The sequence below is a fragment of the Pistacia vera genome, unplaced genomic scaffold, assembly GCF_008641045.1.
Source record: "Pistacia vera cultivar Batoury unplaced genomic scaffold, PisVer_v2 Contig87, whole genome shotgun sequence".
Classification (NCBI taxonomy): domain Eukaryota; kingdom Viridiplantae; phylum Streptophyta; class Magnoliopsida; order Sapindales; family Anacardiaceae; genus Pistacia; species Pistacia vera.
This window is the reverse complement of record NW_022196745.1, coordinates 731,804-749,695: the sequence shown is the minus strand read 5'-3', so window position 1 is coordinate 749,695 and position 17,892 is coordinate 731,804. Positions and strand designations below refer to the sequence as shown.

At 34.8% G+C, this 17,892-nt stretch overlaps 1 protein-coding gene and 1 non-coding gene across 2 annotated transcripts; both read left to right on the top strand.

Moving 5' to 3' along the window:
* Positions 1–3,084: 3,084 nt before the first annotated feature.
* Positions 3,085–5,882, top strand: LOC116119041 (alkaline ceramidase). Its single transcript, XM_031404997.1, has 4 exons — positions 3,085–3,163; positions 3,297–3,349; positions 4,159–4,500; positions 4,949–5,882. Exons 3-4 carry the CDS (start codon positions 4,247–4,249, stop codon positions 5,460–5,462), a joined length of 768 nt encoding a protein of 255 aa, XP_031260857.1. The 5' UTR covers positions 3,085–3,163; positions 3,297–3,349; positions 4,159–4,246; the 3' UTR covers positions 5,463–5,882.
* Positions 5,883–15,668: 9,786 nt separating this feature from the next.
* LOC116119062 lies at positions 15,669–15,759 on the top strand. Its single transcript, XR_004126269.1, has one exon. It is a non-coding gene; the product is annotated as a small nucleolar RNA snoR109 (small nucleolar RNA).
* Positions 15,760–17,892: the final 2,133 nt, after the last annotated feature.

Below are 17,892 nucleotides of genomic sequence, written 5' to 3'. Positions count from 1 at the left end.
GAATTGTGTGCCATATCACAGATTAACTTATCCCAATCACTCCGGTTTTGACTGAGTCTTAAATTTTTACTTTGACTCGTTTACTCCACACAGCTAACCTATTACGCCACACGAATTATTGAGCGTCCCTGTGCATTGTACGCAGTCAAGTTTAACCGTCCACGTGGCAGACAGTATCTAGTCCTACATGGCTTACTGTCTTGCCACGTCATCTTCGTGATTTGGACGTGGAAAATAGAAGCAGAGTTTTTGGTGGCCTACTGTAATGAACTATTGAACTGAATTATTAGCCTATTTCAAAATGTCCAGATTCAATGAAAACAGAATCTGTCCAGGTTCATTGAATTTTGTGAAGCTCATTATAGATAAAACGAAGATCCATTTATACAGTTTTGATTAATTAAGATTCAATGTTGTATAGTTAATGTGGTATTGCCGCACATTGAGTAGAATCCAACTTTATAAATATGATAAAAAAAAAAAAATACAAATTAGATTGAATAATAATTATTAAATAATCACTAGCCTCGTGGCCGAATAATAAGATTTTAGCCATTTAGCTCAAAGATCTTGTATTCGAGTTCCATAAAATGACTACCTATCACATTTGTTGTTTACTTTGCTACGCTTTGGAGATTAGTTGAGTATGTGCAAGTTAGACCGAACATCCCGATTATTAAAAAAAAAAAAAACACTTTTAAAATTCAGCAAATACACCCCTAGAAATTGTTAAGTCTCTATAGGTTTAAAATTTAGCAAACACACTCCAAATACAAATTGGCCAGAGATTCTTTGGCGATAGCGACACCCCAAATGCAACCTCAATTGTCCCTTTAGCCCATTCCCCTTAAAATATACCTAAAATCTAATCGAAATAAGTTCGATTTTTGTCAGATCTCACTGACGCCAACGTCGACAACCATTCCCATCACCCCGAAATTACTGCCCTCTTCCTCTCGACCAAAACCCCCCTCACCTTGCCCCCGTTAGCCTCGCCAATCCCCGGTAAAAAGCCGGTTGTCATCGTCACCAATTTTGTTCGATTTTCGGTTGATTTACTCACCAGAAATCAACTCCGTCACCACCACTGCACTCATCAGCACTTTCTCTTCAAAAGCCCCAACATCTCAATCTTCAATTGTCCGCCGATGATCATCCCAAACTCTAGGGTTTTTGGTGAACAGGAAAAATGTAAACCCAGCCCGATGAAGCTCCTAGATTCTAGTTAAACCAGTCAGACCGGGCCAGGTTTTAAAACATTGTTAAAAACATAAGAGAAAATAAGAAATTGTATTTAGCATCTAGGGTTTTTTTTTTCTTCTTTTTTCTTTAATAAAATCTAATTATATAAGTGTTTTTAGTTAATTATATAGCTAGTTATTTATCTATATATACTTTTCTGAGTTCATTTACCCTACCACTTGCCTAAAATTTTCCAATGTTGTTCTATATATATAGAAAAAGAAGAAGTAAGAAAGTATAAATTGAAAAAGGATAGATATAAATTCTTTAATTGGAAATTAAAAGATTCCAACCAAGCAATTCAACAGTGCATGTAAGAGGTATTTATCAAATATATTTTATGGATGAAATTAATGCTCAAAAGAGAAATAAAATAATGGATTAAAAAACGGAGAGTTCTACAATACTATCTCATTAGAGAATGGAAAAACCTAATTAATTAGGAATAACAATAAATTACAATGTATGGCATTTCTTTCTGGTATAATCGTCTCCCTAGACAAGACAACATCTCAATAAAAATGTAATTCAAATAGAAACAGTGAGGGGTTTGATTAACAGAATCAAATTCACAAATAATTTTGATTTTTGANGAAGGATAAGTTCCTTAGTAGTAGTTGCAAACTTTGTTTTAATGTCCTTTTCTTATCCCCAACAGTCAAAAGGCTAAAAGGAAAGTAGTTCATTGTTATTCATATGATTCACTTGAAATACTTTAGATTTTTTTTTTCACATGTTTGAAAACTTAAGAGTGGTTGGGTGTGCTCACTTTGATTAATGTAAACAACTTGGATACATAATGTCACCATTGTTACCATCTCAGTGGGGTAATATTATAATAAAATAAACTAAAAAAGAAGAGCAGAATTAAAAGGGCTTAAATGAAAAGTATTTATTAAATCTTTCTTTCAATTGAGGTTCCTTTTTTTTTTTTTTTTTAATTATCATCGGGGTATTCGAGCCAGTTTGCGTACACCTCAACTAATCTTTTAGGACCATGTAGCTATTGATAGGGTAAGAGTCCAGGTGGTCATCCCATATTAGTGCCTAGGAGGACTGGAACCTAGAAGCAATGTTTTAAAACTCAACTCGGGGTAAAACCCGGCAAAGTTGTCGGGTCCGGGCTTGATTGGTTTAACCGGTGGTTAAACCAATTGATAAAAACTTCTAAAATTAATTAAATTTGTTAAGTCCCTATAGGTTTGAAATATAGCAAACACACCACAAATACAAATCGATCGGTGATTGGTTGGCGACGACGACACCCCAGATGCAACCCTAATCATCCCTTAAACCCATTCCCCTTAAAATATACCCAAGATTGACCGAAATAGGTTTGATTTCAGCCAGATTTCATCGACGCTGATGTCAGCATTCCAAATAATATATCGAGTGATTTAGTATAATTATATTGTTTATTATGTCGTTTTATTATTAATATAACACTAACAAAATCAACTGTCACATCATTTAAAATTTACGTTCCTGATCGAACCAAAACTTTGATATCAATACGATATTAGAAATCGATATATAAAATTTTAAATTTTTAAACTTTACATTAACTTTTAGAATTGTATCCGAACACATGTTTTTAAAAACATTACCAAAAGAAAAAAAAAAATCAATTTTAAATCAAATGGGCCTTACTTGTCGAGCACAATCTCAAATACGGGCCCAAATTTACATAAAAAGGCTTCTAAAATGGGCCAGGTTGAGCCCAATATAAGGATCTTGCCACCTTAACAGAGACATTCTTTTAATATTTTATTTTCCATTAATTGAAAAAAAAAAAAAAAAAAAAAAACCTCCATGAAAGGCAATGCAGAGCCAGAGATCTTAATCTTACAAAGTTGTAATTACAAATTAAAGGTCAAAATAAACTTCCCATTCCCATACGCACACAGTTACCATACAAAAGGTCAGGTCAAAAAACACAAAGCAAAACAAACAAACTTTAACTCTGCATATTTTTTTTACATTCTGTCTCTCTCTTTTTATTTGTTTGCCCCGTTTGCACAAACGAGATTGATTGTTCAGTTGTTTAATTTCAGATCATTATACCCAACCCAAACAAAGGAGAATGATATCTCTTACATCGTACAAGGTTTGTTTGTTTGTTTGTTCTTGTCTTGTACTACTCTAGTTTTTGTTTGTTGGTTTTTTGCTTTCTGATTTGATTTGTTATTGTTTTGCTTATGTGTTAACTGTTGATGTTTGTGTATAAATAGTTAAATGAATTGTGGGTTTTGTAAATCATGAGCAATGGGTTAGTTTAGATTCGATCCTTTTTGTTATTGTTTGACGGATTTTGAACTCTAGATGGGATACTTTTTGTATCTTTTTTTATTGTTTAGAGTGGTTTTATGAGAGATTTGTAGTTTAAATCTAGTTGGGTACTATTGTTTTGTGCTGTTGAGAATGCTTCAAGCTTTGATTTGAAGTGTTTTGACGTTTTTGTTGATTCTTGCTGTGGTTGCTTTGGCATTGGTGTTAGCCCAGAAACATTTTTGTTCATCTTTGAACTTGGTTAGTGTTGGCTTGTTGTGATGTTTTAATGGAAAATTTATAATGCTTTCTCTATTATACTTGTAACTTGTTGAGTGTAAACAGAAAATTTTTTTGTCATGATTTTATGATTGCTTATTTGATGTATATTTGTGTGAATTTCCGAAATTTCTTGCCAATTCTTGCTCTTCTCATTAGATGTTTAAGTGAAGTTAGCAAAACTTCTTTGTTATTGTTTAGTGTTTTCTTAAACCATTTAAAATCTGGTTAAGATCTTGTTCATGTTGACTTGTTGAGAAATTTTGTTATAAAAAGTGTTGGTTGTAATCTTTTTCTTTGATTGTTGGGAAGTATAATTTTATTAATATTAAAGATTTTTTTTACTGACATTTTTGCTTGTGTATGCAGGCATATGGTTTGCATGTTTTATGATCTTTGTGACATCCTAGTTTGAGAGTTCAGCTGAATATATTCATATTTGTGCATACATATTGGAATGGCTGATGGGGTGTCAAGTTTCTGGGGTCCCGTTACGTCTACTATTGAGTGCTGTGAGAAGAATTATGCCTACTCCTCTTATATTGCAGAGTTTTACAACACCCTATCCAATATCCCAACTGTTCTTTTGGCTCTTATCGGTCTTATAAATGCCTTGAGACAACGGTTTGAGAAGAGATTCACGGTTCTTCATATATCTAACATGATACTTGCAATTGGAAGCATGTTATACCATGCCACACTGCAACATGTGTAAGTATCACTAAGTTTTCTGTCTTCCAGTTCTGAATGATTGATTATATGGTTGGTTTATCTCAAATAGTGTTGTCATCTTGTGTAATAATTTTTTTAATTATGGCATATCAACAGAAGAACATAAAATAGTGTGTGAAAAAAATGTGACCTTGAGAAACTTGCTATCTTGCTGTCCTGGGAGGACAGTGCTTGTTGCATGCACACAGGTGTGGATTAGGCATGTCAGCACTGTAATGAGTTGATATGTTGTGAGTTCCAAACGTAGACCAACATGCATTAGACACGAAAACGCTTTATTGATATTTCCTCCCTTTTGTTGATGTCAGGCAATGTGTCCATGGAGTTGAAGTTTATTTTGTCATAGCATCTTTGATATTTTTTTGGGATGATTGTCTTCTTTTGTTGAGATCTACACATAAATGTAGTGTTTGGATTTTGTTTACAGGCAACAACAGAGCGATGAAACGCCTATGGTCTGGGAGATGCTATTATACATGTATATCCTGTATTCACCAGATTGGCACTATCGCAGTACAATGCCCACCTTCCTCTTCCTCTATGGTGCTCTTTTTGCAGTCGTCCATTCGGTGGTCCGGTTTGGCATTGGCTTCAAGGTGCATTATGTGATCCTCTGCCTTCTCTGCATCCCTCGGATGTACAAGTACTACATTTATACGCAGGACATGGCTGCTAAGCGGCTTGCAAAGCTGTACGTGGTTACCATTTTCCTTGGTAGCATGTGTTGGCTCTTTGATCGTGTTTTCTGCAAAGAGATATCTCGTTGGCCCATCAACCCACAGGGTCATGCATTGTGGCATGTCTTAATGGGGCTCAACTCTTATTTTGCAAACACATTCTTGATGTTTTGCCGTGCACAGCAACGAGGATGGGCTCCGAAGATTGTCCACTTTATGGGGATTTTGCCCTATGTCAAGATTGAGAAACCAAAATCCCAGTGACAGATATTGAAGAGTAAAACAATGAAAGTATAATTTTCGTTGTTGTTAAAGGTGCAAGAGACTTTTGGCAGGCAAGTAGCAAACAGACTCTGAAATTTTGCTGATGAAGATGGATCTTAAACGATGACTAAATATTGAACTTTTAATTTAGAATATCATCAAAGTTTTCCTTGTGAAAGTAGACTTTGTACCATATTTTTACTTGTTGGAACCATCAAAGAGATGGTATATTTCTTGTTAGTTAGGTTTTTCTTGGTTTTAGAAAGTTGCAATGCTGCAATTAATTTGTTCCATTATCGAACTTGACGAGGGGAATCATGAATTTTGGTTTTGCAAATTGTGTATTGAGTAGATGATTTCAATCTCTGATTTCAGGTATCTTATCCCAGATTAACCCCCATTTCTTCTTTTAATGCTGGAATTTAATGCCTTGTTATTCATTTATTATTTATGGGTGCTGTGATGTTTCTGTACAGTGGAATTTTTTAACCTTCAATAAAAGATCAATTCAATCGAACCATTGTGTCATCAACTGATTTTGGGCATTGCTTCACTGGCATTTATTTTCTCCCTAGGATGAATAATTGCTCAGAATTGTCAATTGTACAGTAAAAGCTGTTAGACCATTTTCATCTAAGTTGACAAAATGGAAATCTGTCGGCAAAATTCTCTACGGCAGTCTTGAAAATTGAAGTTACAATTGTGTCGGCAGAAAGTCTGAATCCACTGATTGTTCAAATGATGCTGCTGAACAAGCTGTCATATTCATTAAAACACCTGACACAAGCAAAGTAAACAATAATAAAGGTAGGGTGACAAATCATTTTCATTCATTTTCTCTGTAAGCGTGAAAATTAATTTTCTCTTAAAAATACAAAAAATAGCATAAAACCCGACCCTCCGAGGACTTGCTCCGAACGAAGTAAAGTTTCTTTAATGAAAATGGTAGAGTTATCAAAAGGTTTATACCGAATTTATATATTGAATGATGTGGTAAAATCTTAACTGTTAATTAATATTAACTGATAATAAATCAATAGTTAATATTTAGCTACGTCATTCGGTGTATAAATTCAGTGTACACCCATCGGTAACTGTAGCAGTACTCTTTTCTGAATCATTCGAGATTTGAGTTAAGATCACGTCCAAAATTAATCCCAAAATTCAGGAACAGGTCGAGACTGGGATAGGTTTTGTCTTATCCCGTCCCACCCTGCCGTATATATATATTAAAAAGTCAATCATATATATTATATATACCTATATTAGTTTTAATAATTAAAAATTAATTATATATATCTATATTAATTTTAATATTTGAAAATCAATCATATATTATATAATAACACATTATAATTGTATAAGTATTTTATAAACCATGTACAAATAGGTAATAAATAAAACTAGATTAAATATTATAAATATTTGTAATATATATATATAATGTATATGTATTATTTATTATACATAATATGTTAATGCTATAAAGCACAAGTTATACATTTGACGTTATACATTATATATTATATATGGTATATAAGCACTGTTTTAAAAACCGGACCGGACCGGCCGGTCCAACCGGTTGGACCGTGAACCGGTCACGTGTTCGGTTCGGTTCACTCTCAAAACCATTATAAACATTAAACCGTTTTAAACCGGTTAAAAACCGGATAATATTACTAAACCGTCGGCCCAATCGGACCGGCAAAAAAACCGATCCGTATTAACAACCTAAATCCTAAACGCGATGCAGTCTTCTCACGCCCCTTTCTCGTCTTCTTCAATCTTCAATCTTCAATCTTCAGTTCTTCTCTTTCTCCGTTTTCCTCACGAAAATTTCTAAGCAAACTCTCTGTTCTTTGCGAAAATAGGCAAACTCTCTATCTTTTTTTTTTTCGAGGGATCGGATAAAGTCTCAAAAAGATCACTCCTAATTAACAACCCAGAGAGTCTAAATTGACCGCTGGACCACTCCGTGGTGGGTATTGATCCATTTCTGTACATACATGTTATTGTCATGAATGCAGTCAGTTGTATGGGGCTGCCCGGCTTCTTAAACAACCCTTCTGCAAAATCATTGATCGCTGCAGAAGTATGACTCATTGCAAGGCCTCAAAACCAATGGAGTCGATTAGTTGTTTGTAACATTAAAAGCTCAGTCAGGTTTTGATCCTTTTTGGTGACTGAAACTGCTGTGGTGCTTCCTCTTCAAGAACCAAACCATAGATTGAGAATGTACCAGTTTCCTCATGGTGGCACATGCATTTCCACATTTTTCACGACTCTTTGAAGGCCGCCAGACAATCAGCCTCAAAATCTGCTAAGCTCTCTGGTTACCAACCAAAGATTGGAGGAAAAAAACTCATAGCAGTGGACATGTAACCATTGGGGACGGCAATCAAAAATTGCAGCTAGATTACTCCACCATGTAGCGAGAACTCGCACCATTAATGTTTCACATCTAATATTCATAAAACTCCCAGTCGGGGTCAACGCCAGTTTCCCACAGATTGCAGAGAACTCTGACAATAATGTTCATGCATATAATATGAGATAAACAATAGTTACAAACGTATACATATTATGGGGGCTAAAGGAGGTGGCTGAGTTGACCTAGTTGGATCGAACAAATTAGGTCAAAAAAAAACGAGCTGAGCTGAGTTAACAACTTTTATAAATTTGTAAGTAGTTAATTACTGTAAACATTATAACCAATCACCGGCCATCGAATACTCTATCACGTAAAGATGAGGTCATCAACGACGTTTAAAGCTTTGAGAAGACATCCCCAGCCACCCGGTACATGCAAATCTGTCTCTACAAGGATCCTTTGTTTCACAATCATTTTATCTCCAAACAAATGCCTCCAACAGCTCTATCTTTCAGAATCACGCCAAAATTCCCCGTTTCCGCATGTTCTTTCGTTTTATTCTTCACACCCCCACCTACGACGTCTCTCTAGAAACAGACTTCACAAGATCCGTAAATCTAGTTGTTAACTTCGGCGAGCTCGCTCCACTGCTCTCGCAGCCTTGCACGTGGCCACATCATCAAACGCCGCCGCTACCCGCATCTAAACCTAATCGGTAATATCTCCCGCCATAGGGCTAACAAAACTTAAAATTAAAGAAAAAAAAAAAAACTGCTTTTTGTGCTCTTTGTGAGAGAGCGCTTGACGTAGAGAAAATAGACAAACTTTTGAAGTTTTATCGAGGGAAAAAGAAACGTGGAGAGTCAAGTGTTCAAAAGGGCAGTGCATCCATGCGTTATGATGGTGAAAGGTGAGCTTTTGTTCAGATAAGAGATGAGGAGAGGGAGAAGACTAGAGGACAATCAAAGGGTGGATGACAACCATTTGGTTGAAGTCAGGGCGTATGTTAACTGAAATGATATTCGAAACAGAGTTGGCGCAAAGAGGAGTGGATCCGGTGAAGCAACGTGTGTGGACATATGCTTTTATGGTGGTGGCTTAATTGATTCCCCGGTGTTGAAGGATGTATTGGTCGTTTGGATGGGCAGGTTCGACGGGCTGCTAATTTCAGTTGGTGAAAATTAATAATAGGCATCTTAAAAACAGGTGAATACATGCAGGTAACGTTGTGTAAAGTATTGGGAGGAAGGGTTAGGGATGAGTTTAACAGCCACACTTTAATTAAAATTTAAAACATACAAAAAAGACTATTCCATTGTCACCTCTGAGATTGGCATGGAAAAATTTAAACCTCCAATTTTTAAGAAATTCACCTTGTGAAAACCTAGATGATATTTGTCTGTTAAATGTGCCGATTAAAAGACTTATTAGGTGTGTAATCAAAGCCGAGCGCTCGTTACTTGTGCGAGTAGAGCCAAGTTTGAGTTTTTAATCTCAGCGCGACACAGCCGTGAGCTTACTCGAGCTCACAGGATCTATTGCAAGTTTTGCAAAATTCTTAGAGAGGTCTTTATAAATTTACCTTTTGGTTTTTAAATTAGTGCAAAGTAACAAGTTACACCCCCTTCACAAATTGAATTTCGAACCTAATTCTTCATCCCCACAAACTCCGTCGACTCATCCTCTCCGAACCCTATACGCGTGCATCCATGTCCAAGCTGTATCTCTTTGTCTCTATATCAAGTTCGTGTTACAGTATAGACAGATTCTACACTTGAGATGATAATGGGTTTTGGTTACTTTTTTTTTGTAAAAATTAGGGTTATTGTGATTCATTTGTCCATTAAGGTTTCGATCTCTCTTTTGTGATTTGAAGGACTAAGGTGGGTTTTATAAAGATTTATTTGACTTTTGGTGTACTTTTGATTGAAGGACTTTCGATCTCTCTTGATCTGGGCAATTATTTTTCAAGTACTTTGTACAAGTGATTTGAGCTCAATCTTAAGTTGAACTCGAGCCTAGCTCAATACGACCTAGCTCCGATTGTTCAATGGAGCCGATCAAGATTTAATGCTCAGCTTAGCTCGGTTCGGCTCAGTAGACACCTACAAGGGATAAAAAGGTCTTTGAATGAGTGTGATGGCATTTTGGTATAAGCAGATGAAATTTCTGTCAAACATTTAATATTGGATTATTACAAATTTTTTAAGGTAGTGATTTTGTTTGACCAAAATAGCCTAAGTTTATGAAAAAAGTTTTTACTTTTTGTACAATTATTAACTACATAATCTCTATTTAGCCTTAAGGGTATAACAACAATTTTCTAAAGTTTTAGAGGGTAATATATTTTAATAAAGTTAGGGGTGACAAAATATTTACTCTTCCTTATTTGGCAACGTTGAGATAGTGAAAGACGCCTGTGCATTGGGGAAAGGCGTAGGCCTAGGTTAGAATGTGTGCATATCACAGATTAACTATCCAATCACTCCGGTTTTGACTGAGTCTTAAATTTTACTTTGACTCGTTTACTCCACACAGCTAACCTATCCAACGGAATTATTGAGCGTCCGTGCATTGTACGCAGTCAAGTTAACCGTCCAGTGCAGACAGTATCTAGTCCTACAATGGCTTACTGTCTTGCCACGTCATCTTCGTGATTTGGACGTGGAAAATAGAAGCAGAGTTTTTGGTGCCTACTGTAATAAACTATTGAACTGAAATATTAGCCTATTCAAAATGTCCAGATCACATGAAAACAAATCTGTCCAGGTTCATTGAATTTTGTGAAGCTCATTATAGAAAACGAAGATCCTTTATACAGTTTTGATAATTAAGATTCAATGTTGTATAGTTAATGTGGTATTGCCGCACATTGAGTAGAATCCAACTTTATAAATATGATAAAAAAAAAAAAAATACAAATTAGATTGAATAATAAATATTATAAATATCACTAGCCTCGTGGCCGAATAATAAGATTTTAGCCAATTAGCTCAAAGATCTGTATTCGGTCAATAAAATGACTACCTATCACATTTGTGGTTTACTTTGCTACGCTTTGGAGATTGTTGAGTATGTGCAAGTTAGACCGAACATCCCGATTATTAAAAAAAAAAAAACACTTTTAAAATTCAGCAAATACACCCCTAGAAAGGTTAAGTCTATAGGTTTAAAATTTAGCAAACACCTCCATACAAATGGCCAGAGATTCTTTGGCGATAGCGACACCCCAAATGCAACCTCAATTGTCCCTTAGCCCATTCCCTTAAAATATAAAAAACCTAAAACTAATCGAAATAAGTTCGATTTTTGTCAGATCTCACTGACGCCAACGTCGACAACCTTCCCATCCCCGAAATTTGGCCCTCTTCCTCTCGACCAAAACCCCCTCACCTTGCCCCGTTAGCCTCGCCAATCCGGTAAAAAAGCGGTGTCATCGTCACCAATTTTGTTCGATTTTCGGTTGATTATACACCAGAAATCAACTCCGTCACCACCACAACTCATGCACTTTCTCTTCAAAAGCCCCAACATCTCAATCTTCAATTGTCCGCGATGATCATCCCAAACTCTAGGGTTTTTGGTGAACAGGAAAAAAAGTTAAACCCAGCCCGATGATAGCTAGATTCTAGTTAACCAGTCAGACGGGCCAGGTTTTAAAACATTGTTAAAAACATAAGAGAGAAAATAGAAATGTATTTAGCATCTAGGGTTTTTTTTTTCTTCTTTTTTCTTTATAAAATCTAATTATATAAGGTTTTTAGTTAATATATATTAGCTAGTATTTATCTATATATACTTGTGAGTTCATTTACCTACCACTTGCCTAAAATTTCCAATGTTGTGCATATATATATATATATATATATATATATATATATAATATATATATATATAATATTAAAAGAAGAAAAGAAGAAGAAGTAAGAAAAGTATAAATATAAATTCTTAATTGGAAATTAAAAGATTCCAACCAAGCATTCAAAGTGCATGTAAGATGGTTGGATTAACAAATATATTTTGGGATGAAATTATGCTCAAAAGAGAAATAAAATAATGGATTAACAAAAGGAGAGTTCTACGATACTACCTCATTAGAGAATGGAAATACCTAATAATTATGTATAACAATATTTTGTATTCTTAACATGTACTTTTATAACATGTACTTTACGGTACACATAACACACATTAAAAAAAAAAAATGCAAATAATTGGTGTATCCGTCCACAATTTCGTCTACATACATTAAGTTTTAAACAAGCCTTTCATCTTTAAACAATTCGCTTCACTTAATAATAATAATAATAATAATAATAATATAAAGAGAAGGTAAGTTCCTTAGTAGTAGTTGCAAACTTGTTTAATGTCCTTTTCTTATCCCCAACAGTCAAAAGGCTAAAAGAAAGTAGTTCATTGTTATTCATATGATTCACTTGAAATACTTTAGATTTTTTTTTTCACATGTTTGAAACTAAGAGTGGTTGGGGTGTGCTCACTTGATTAATGTAAACAACTTGGATACATAATGTCACCATTGTACCATCTCAGTGGGGGTATATATTTATAAAATAAAACTAAAAGAGAGCAGAATTAAAAGGCTAAATGAAAAGTATTTATTAATCTTTCTTTACTTGAGTTCCTTTTTTTTTTTTTTTTTTAATTATCATCGGGGTATTCGAGCCAGTTTGCGTACACCTCAACTATCTTTTAGGACCATGTAGCTATTGATAGGGTAAGAGTCCAGGTGGTCATCCATATTAGTGCCTAGGAGGACTGGAACCTAGAAGCAATGTTTTAACATCAACTCGGGGTAAAACCGGCAAAGTGTTGTGGGTCCGGGCTTGATTGGTTTAACCGGTGGTTAAACCATTGATTTAAAACTTCTAAATATTAATTTGTTAAGTCCCTATGGTTTGAAATATAGCAAACACACCCCAAAACAAATCGATCGGTGATTGGTGGCGAAGACGACCCCAGAGCAACCCAATCATCCTTTTTAAACCCATTCCCCTTAAACAATATACCCAAGATTGCCGAAATAGGTTGATTTCAGCCAGATTTCATCGACGCTGATGTCAGCATTCCAAATAATTATCGAGTGGATTAGATAATTATAGGTTGATATGTCGTTTATTAATTAAATACACATAACAAAATACTGTACATCATTTAAAATTTACGTTCCTGATCGAACCAAAACTTTGATATCAAACGATATTAGAAACGATATATAAAATTTTAATTTTAAACCTTACATTAACTTTTAGAATTGTATCCGAACACATGTTTTTAAAACATTACCAAAAGAAAAAAAAAAATCAATTTTAAATCAAATGGGCCTTACTTGTCGAGCACATCTCAAATACGGGCCCAAATTTACATAAAAAGGCTTCTAAATGGGCCAGGTTGAGCAACCATAAGGATTGCCACCTTAACAGAGACATTCTTTTAATATTTTATTTCCATTATTGAAAAAAAAAAAAAAAAAAAAAAAAAAACCTCCATGAAAGGCAATGCAGAGCCAGAGATCTTAATCTTACAAAGTTGTAATTACAAATTAAGGTCAAAATAACTTCCATTCCCATACGCACAAGTTACCATACAAAAGGTCAGGTCAAAAAACACAAAGCAAAACAAAACAAACTTTACTCTGCATATCTTTTACCTTTGTCTCTCTCTCTTTTTATTTGTTTGCCCCGTTTGCACAAACGAGATTGATTGTTCAGTTGTTTAATTTCAGATCATTATACCCAACCCAAACAAAGGAGAATGATATTCTTACATCGTACAAGGTTTGTGTTGTTTGTTCTTGTCTTGTACTACTTAGTTTGTTGTGTTGGTTTTTTGCTTTCTGATTTGATTTGTTATTGTTTTGCTTATGTGTTAACTGTGTGATGTTTGTGTATATAGTAAATGAATTGTGGGTTTTTAAATCATGAGCAAGGGTTAGTTATGATCGATCCTTTTTGTTATGTTTGACGGATTTTGAACTCTAGATGGGTACTTTTGTATCTTTCTTATTTGTTTAGAGTGGTTTTTATGAGAGATTTGTGTTAAATCTAGTTTGGGTACTATTGTTTTGTGCTGTTGAGGTGCTTCAACGTTGATTGAAGTGTTTTGACGTTTTTGTTGATTCTTGCTGTGGTTGCTTTGGCATTGGTGTTAGCCAGAAACATTTTTGTATCTTTGAACTTGGTAGTGTTGGCTTGTTGTGATGTTTTAATGGAAAATTTATAATGCTTTCTCTATTATACTTGTAACTCTGTTGAGTGTAAACAGAAAATTTTTTGTCATGATTTTATGATTGCTTATTTGATGTAATTTGTGTGAATTTCCGAAATTTCTGCCAATTCTTTCTCATTAGATGTTTAAGCGAAGTTACAAAACTATTGTTTGTTTAGTGTTTTCTTAAACCATTTAAAATCTGTATATCTTGTAATGTGATTGTTGTTGTGACTTGTTGAGAATTTTGTATAAAAAGTGTTGGTTGTAATTTTGCTTTGATTGTTGGGAATTATAATTTATTAATAGTAAAGATTTTTTTACTGACATTTTTGCGTGTAAGCAGGCATATGGTTTGCATGTTTTATGATCTTTGCGACATCCTAGTTTGAGAGTTCAGCTGAATATATTACATATTGTGCATACATATCGGATAGGCTGATGGGGGTGTCAAGTTTCTGGGGTCCGGTTACGTCTACTATTGAGTGCTGTGAGAAGAATATGCCTACCTCTTATATTGCAGAGTTTACAACACCCTATCCAATATCCCAACTGTTCTTTTGGCTCTTATCGGTCTTATAAAGCTTGAGACAACGGTTTGAGAAGAGATTCACGGTTCTTCATATATCTAACATGATACTTGCAATTGGAAGCATGTATACCATGCCACACTGCAACATGTGTAAGTATCACTAAGTTTTCGTTCCAGTTGAATGATGATTTATGGCTGGGTTTATCTCAAATAGTGTTAGTCATCTTGTGTAAAATTTTTTTAATTGTGGCATATAAACAGAAAAGAACTAAATAGTGTGTGAAAAAAATGTGACCTTGAGAAACTTGCTATTGGCTGTCCTGGAGGACAGTGCTTGTTGCATGCACACAGGTGGGATTAGGCCATGTCAGCACTGTAATGAGTGATATGTGTGAGTTCCAACGTAGACCAAAAATGCATTAGACATGAAAAGCTTTATTGATCTCCTACCTTTGTTGATGTCAGGCAAGTTTCCAGGAGTGAAAAGTTATGTGTCCTAGCCATTTTGTGGCACACGATATAACATAATATTAAGTAAATTGTATAGTATTGTATTATATTGTGTAATGTTATGTTAAATGTTTTGTAATTAAAGGAATTATGTAAGGGTAAATTTGTCTTTTCATTACAAAACTAGTTTATAATAGCTTTTAAAATTCTTTTATAAATCAGATTATTTCATAGCTTTAAACCTAATCATTTTAAAAGTCGTTTACCAAAATCCTTTAAACACTAAGGCTAAGATGTGCGGCTATGATGCGGATGTACAATGCCAGACAAACTTGCGTCACACCAAATCAAATTCTCCTTTTCCAAGATGTGCGGCTGAGATCTTCCCTCCTCCCTCAAACTCCCCTAGGTCTTTTATATTTATAGCCGCCAGGGTTTTCCGGTTCTCTTCATGTAGCCTCTGTTTAGCTGCCTCCCTTCCATTTTTAGCTGTGTCCTCTGTGTTTAGTGATGGCTTTGAGTCTGTTTTGCGTTATATTAAGATGATCTTTAACTCGTCTCTGTGTGAAGCTACATGTACCAAGACAAGGGTGTGATAATAGATACCCTTGATCTTGAATTGCCAAAGCGGCTGTAGCTATATCAAACGCCTGAGAGGTTAACTGGCCGGTTGTCGTGAATCTCAGTCGACTAATCTGCTTACCGAACCTCTAACATTTACCTTTAATTTTTATATTCTTCGTTTTTTCAGATGTATGTCTGTTGAGTTTGTGTTGTGTGTTTAAACTTTAATGAGAAGGGGAATATCGAAGGAAATGGCATAGAATTTTAGCCCTTTTATCAGACCCTTCTCGTATATAAACTTCAGTTTACGAACTGGGTCACCTTCCAGGCGAACTTTTCTGGTCTTTCAGCAGTTGGCGTCAATCGGTGCCTACATTATTGGTATTGTATCTTTATAATGTTTAAATTCGGATTTGGGTCTTTTTTGTTTTTTGATTCCAGAATATGAATGACCAAGAACTCAAACTAATCTTAAACATTGGATGGAACTAAAGAGTGTCTCAAAGCTTGGAGCTATTGAACTCATGGCGACAAATCATTTTTACTGAGGCCTGGCCCTGGAAATGTTAAAACCCTTTGAGCAAGACTGAAAGAGTTTAAGAAGAATCACGAAATTCTTTATATCGAGGGAATGATCCTGAAATTCCATGCCTCTACCATTGTCATTGAATGCCCGACAAGTTTTTGGCTGATAAAATCATCTTTTCATGATTATGAGAAGCCTTCGATCCAACAAAATGTAAGACTTGGAGCCACGAAAACTTGCCATAAACAGTGGGGAAACTGAAACTGAAACTGAAAATTTGAAAAATAGTATATGTTATAGAGTAATTTACAAAAGAAGCATACAAAAGTCAAATCCAGTTCTTGAAATGACTGGATTTAACTCTGGATCTTTTATACCTCTTTATAATATTAGTATTATCCTGTTATATGCCTTACATATAAGCTGCCTGCAATAATGTCAATTCTTTCTTCTTTCTCCCCAAATGTGTTCACTTTTCAACATGCAGTGGGAATTTAAACCATCCTTCACTCACAGAATCATCTGCATAGAGAAAATATGGCCTCACTTGCAAGGCGACAAACCCAGTGGGAGATTTTGCTGTGACTAGAAATGCATTGGTTGGTTCCCTCTAAGCCTGCATCTATAATGCTTCATTTGATGCCTAAATCAATTTTTCTTGATTTAGTCTTCAAAATTGTTTCTTTTTTTCTGAAATTTTTAATGCAAAATTTCAGATTCGGGTCTTCAATTTTTCTTGTTTACTGAACTCTCTTGTAGCCAGTAGAATCACCACATGTCGAGTGATAATTAATTGGCACATATAATTAAAACCACCATAAATCAATCAAAAAGCTGTCTTTTCTTTTGGCTACAAAAGGTTAAGCCTTTGATTGGACTGGACCACCATTAGCAAAAACACAAAATTATATTAAAAAAATATCTTCAACTACTGCTACCCAGGACCCAAGTCCAGTCTATAGTCAACACACTAAAAGAGAATGATTCTTAAATTCCATTCATCTTCTATCATTTTCATGGCAATGGGAAAGTTTTTGCTTGCTACCGCTAAAATTATCTTTTCATGAGTATATGAGAAGCCTTCTTTGAGGATGCCATTCCATCTCCACAGATATCATAAAGAACTAAATGCTATTTACATATCTCTTTACAGAATTCTCAAATTAACAATAATTGCAGCCCTTCGCTGTTGGCATATACATAGAAGCCAGAAAAAATCTCACAACAATAATTTTCTCTAACTAGATGGTCTAAAATCTCCCAAGCTTTCACATCCAATTCAACCAATTATTCAATCCTTCCAAAAACAATTACAAAGCAAAAACAAAAAACAAAAAATTACTTCTAAGAGAACCTATGCTACCGCACTTTTCTCTCTCTCTCTCTCTCTCTCTCAGTTTTTTATCNTGTTTTCTTGGCCAATAAGAGTGGTTAATATACTTCATGCAGTGAGGCTTCTTGATTTATCTGGGACTTAATTTGAAGCCATTCTGATACTAAAAGCTACCTCTGTTTTTGTTTTCTTTTTAATGTTTTTGGGTTATGAACTCTTCAGTTTGCTCATCTTTTGTGTTTCTAGTATATCATCCGAGAGTAACTTATGCTATGTAATTTTGATGGATTTTCGAATTGCTCTGGATGGTAATATAGGGATTTAGATCAGTTGAATTGCTTAGATGATGTTAATGTATATACTAATAATACTACTGATGTTAGTAGAAGCTAAAATCAATGATGATGTTAATGTAAAGTGCTTTTACAT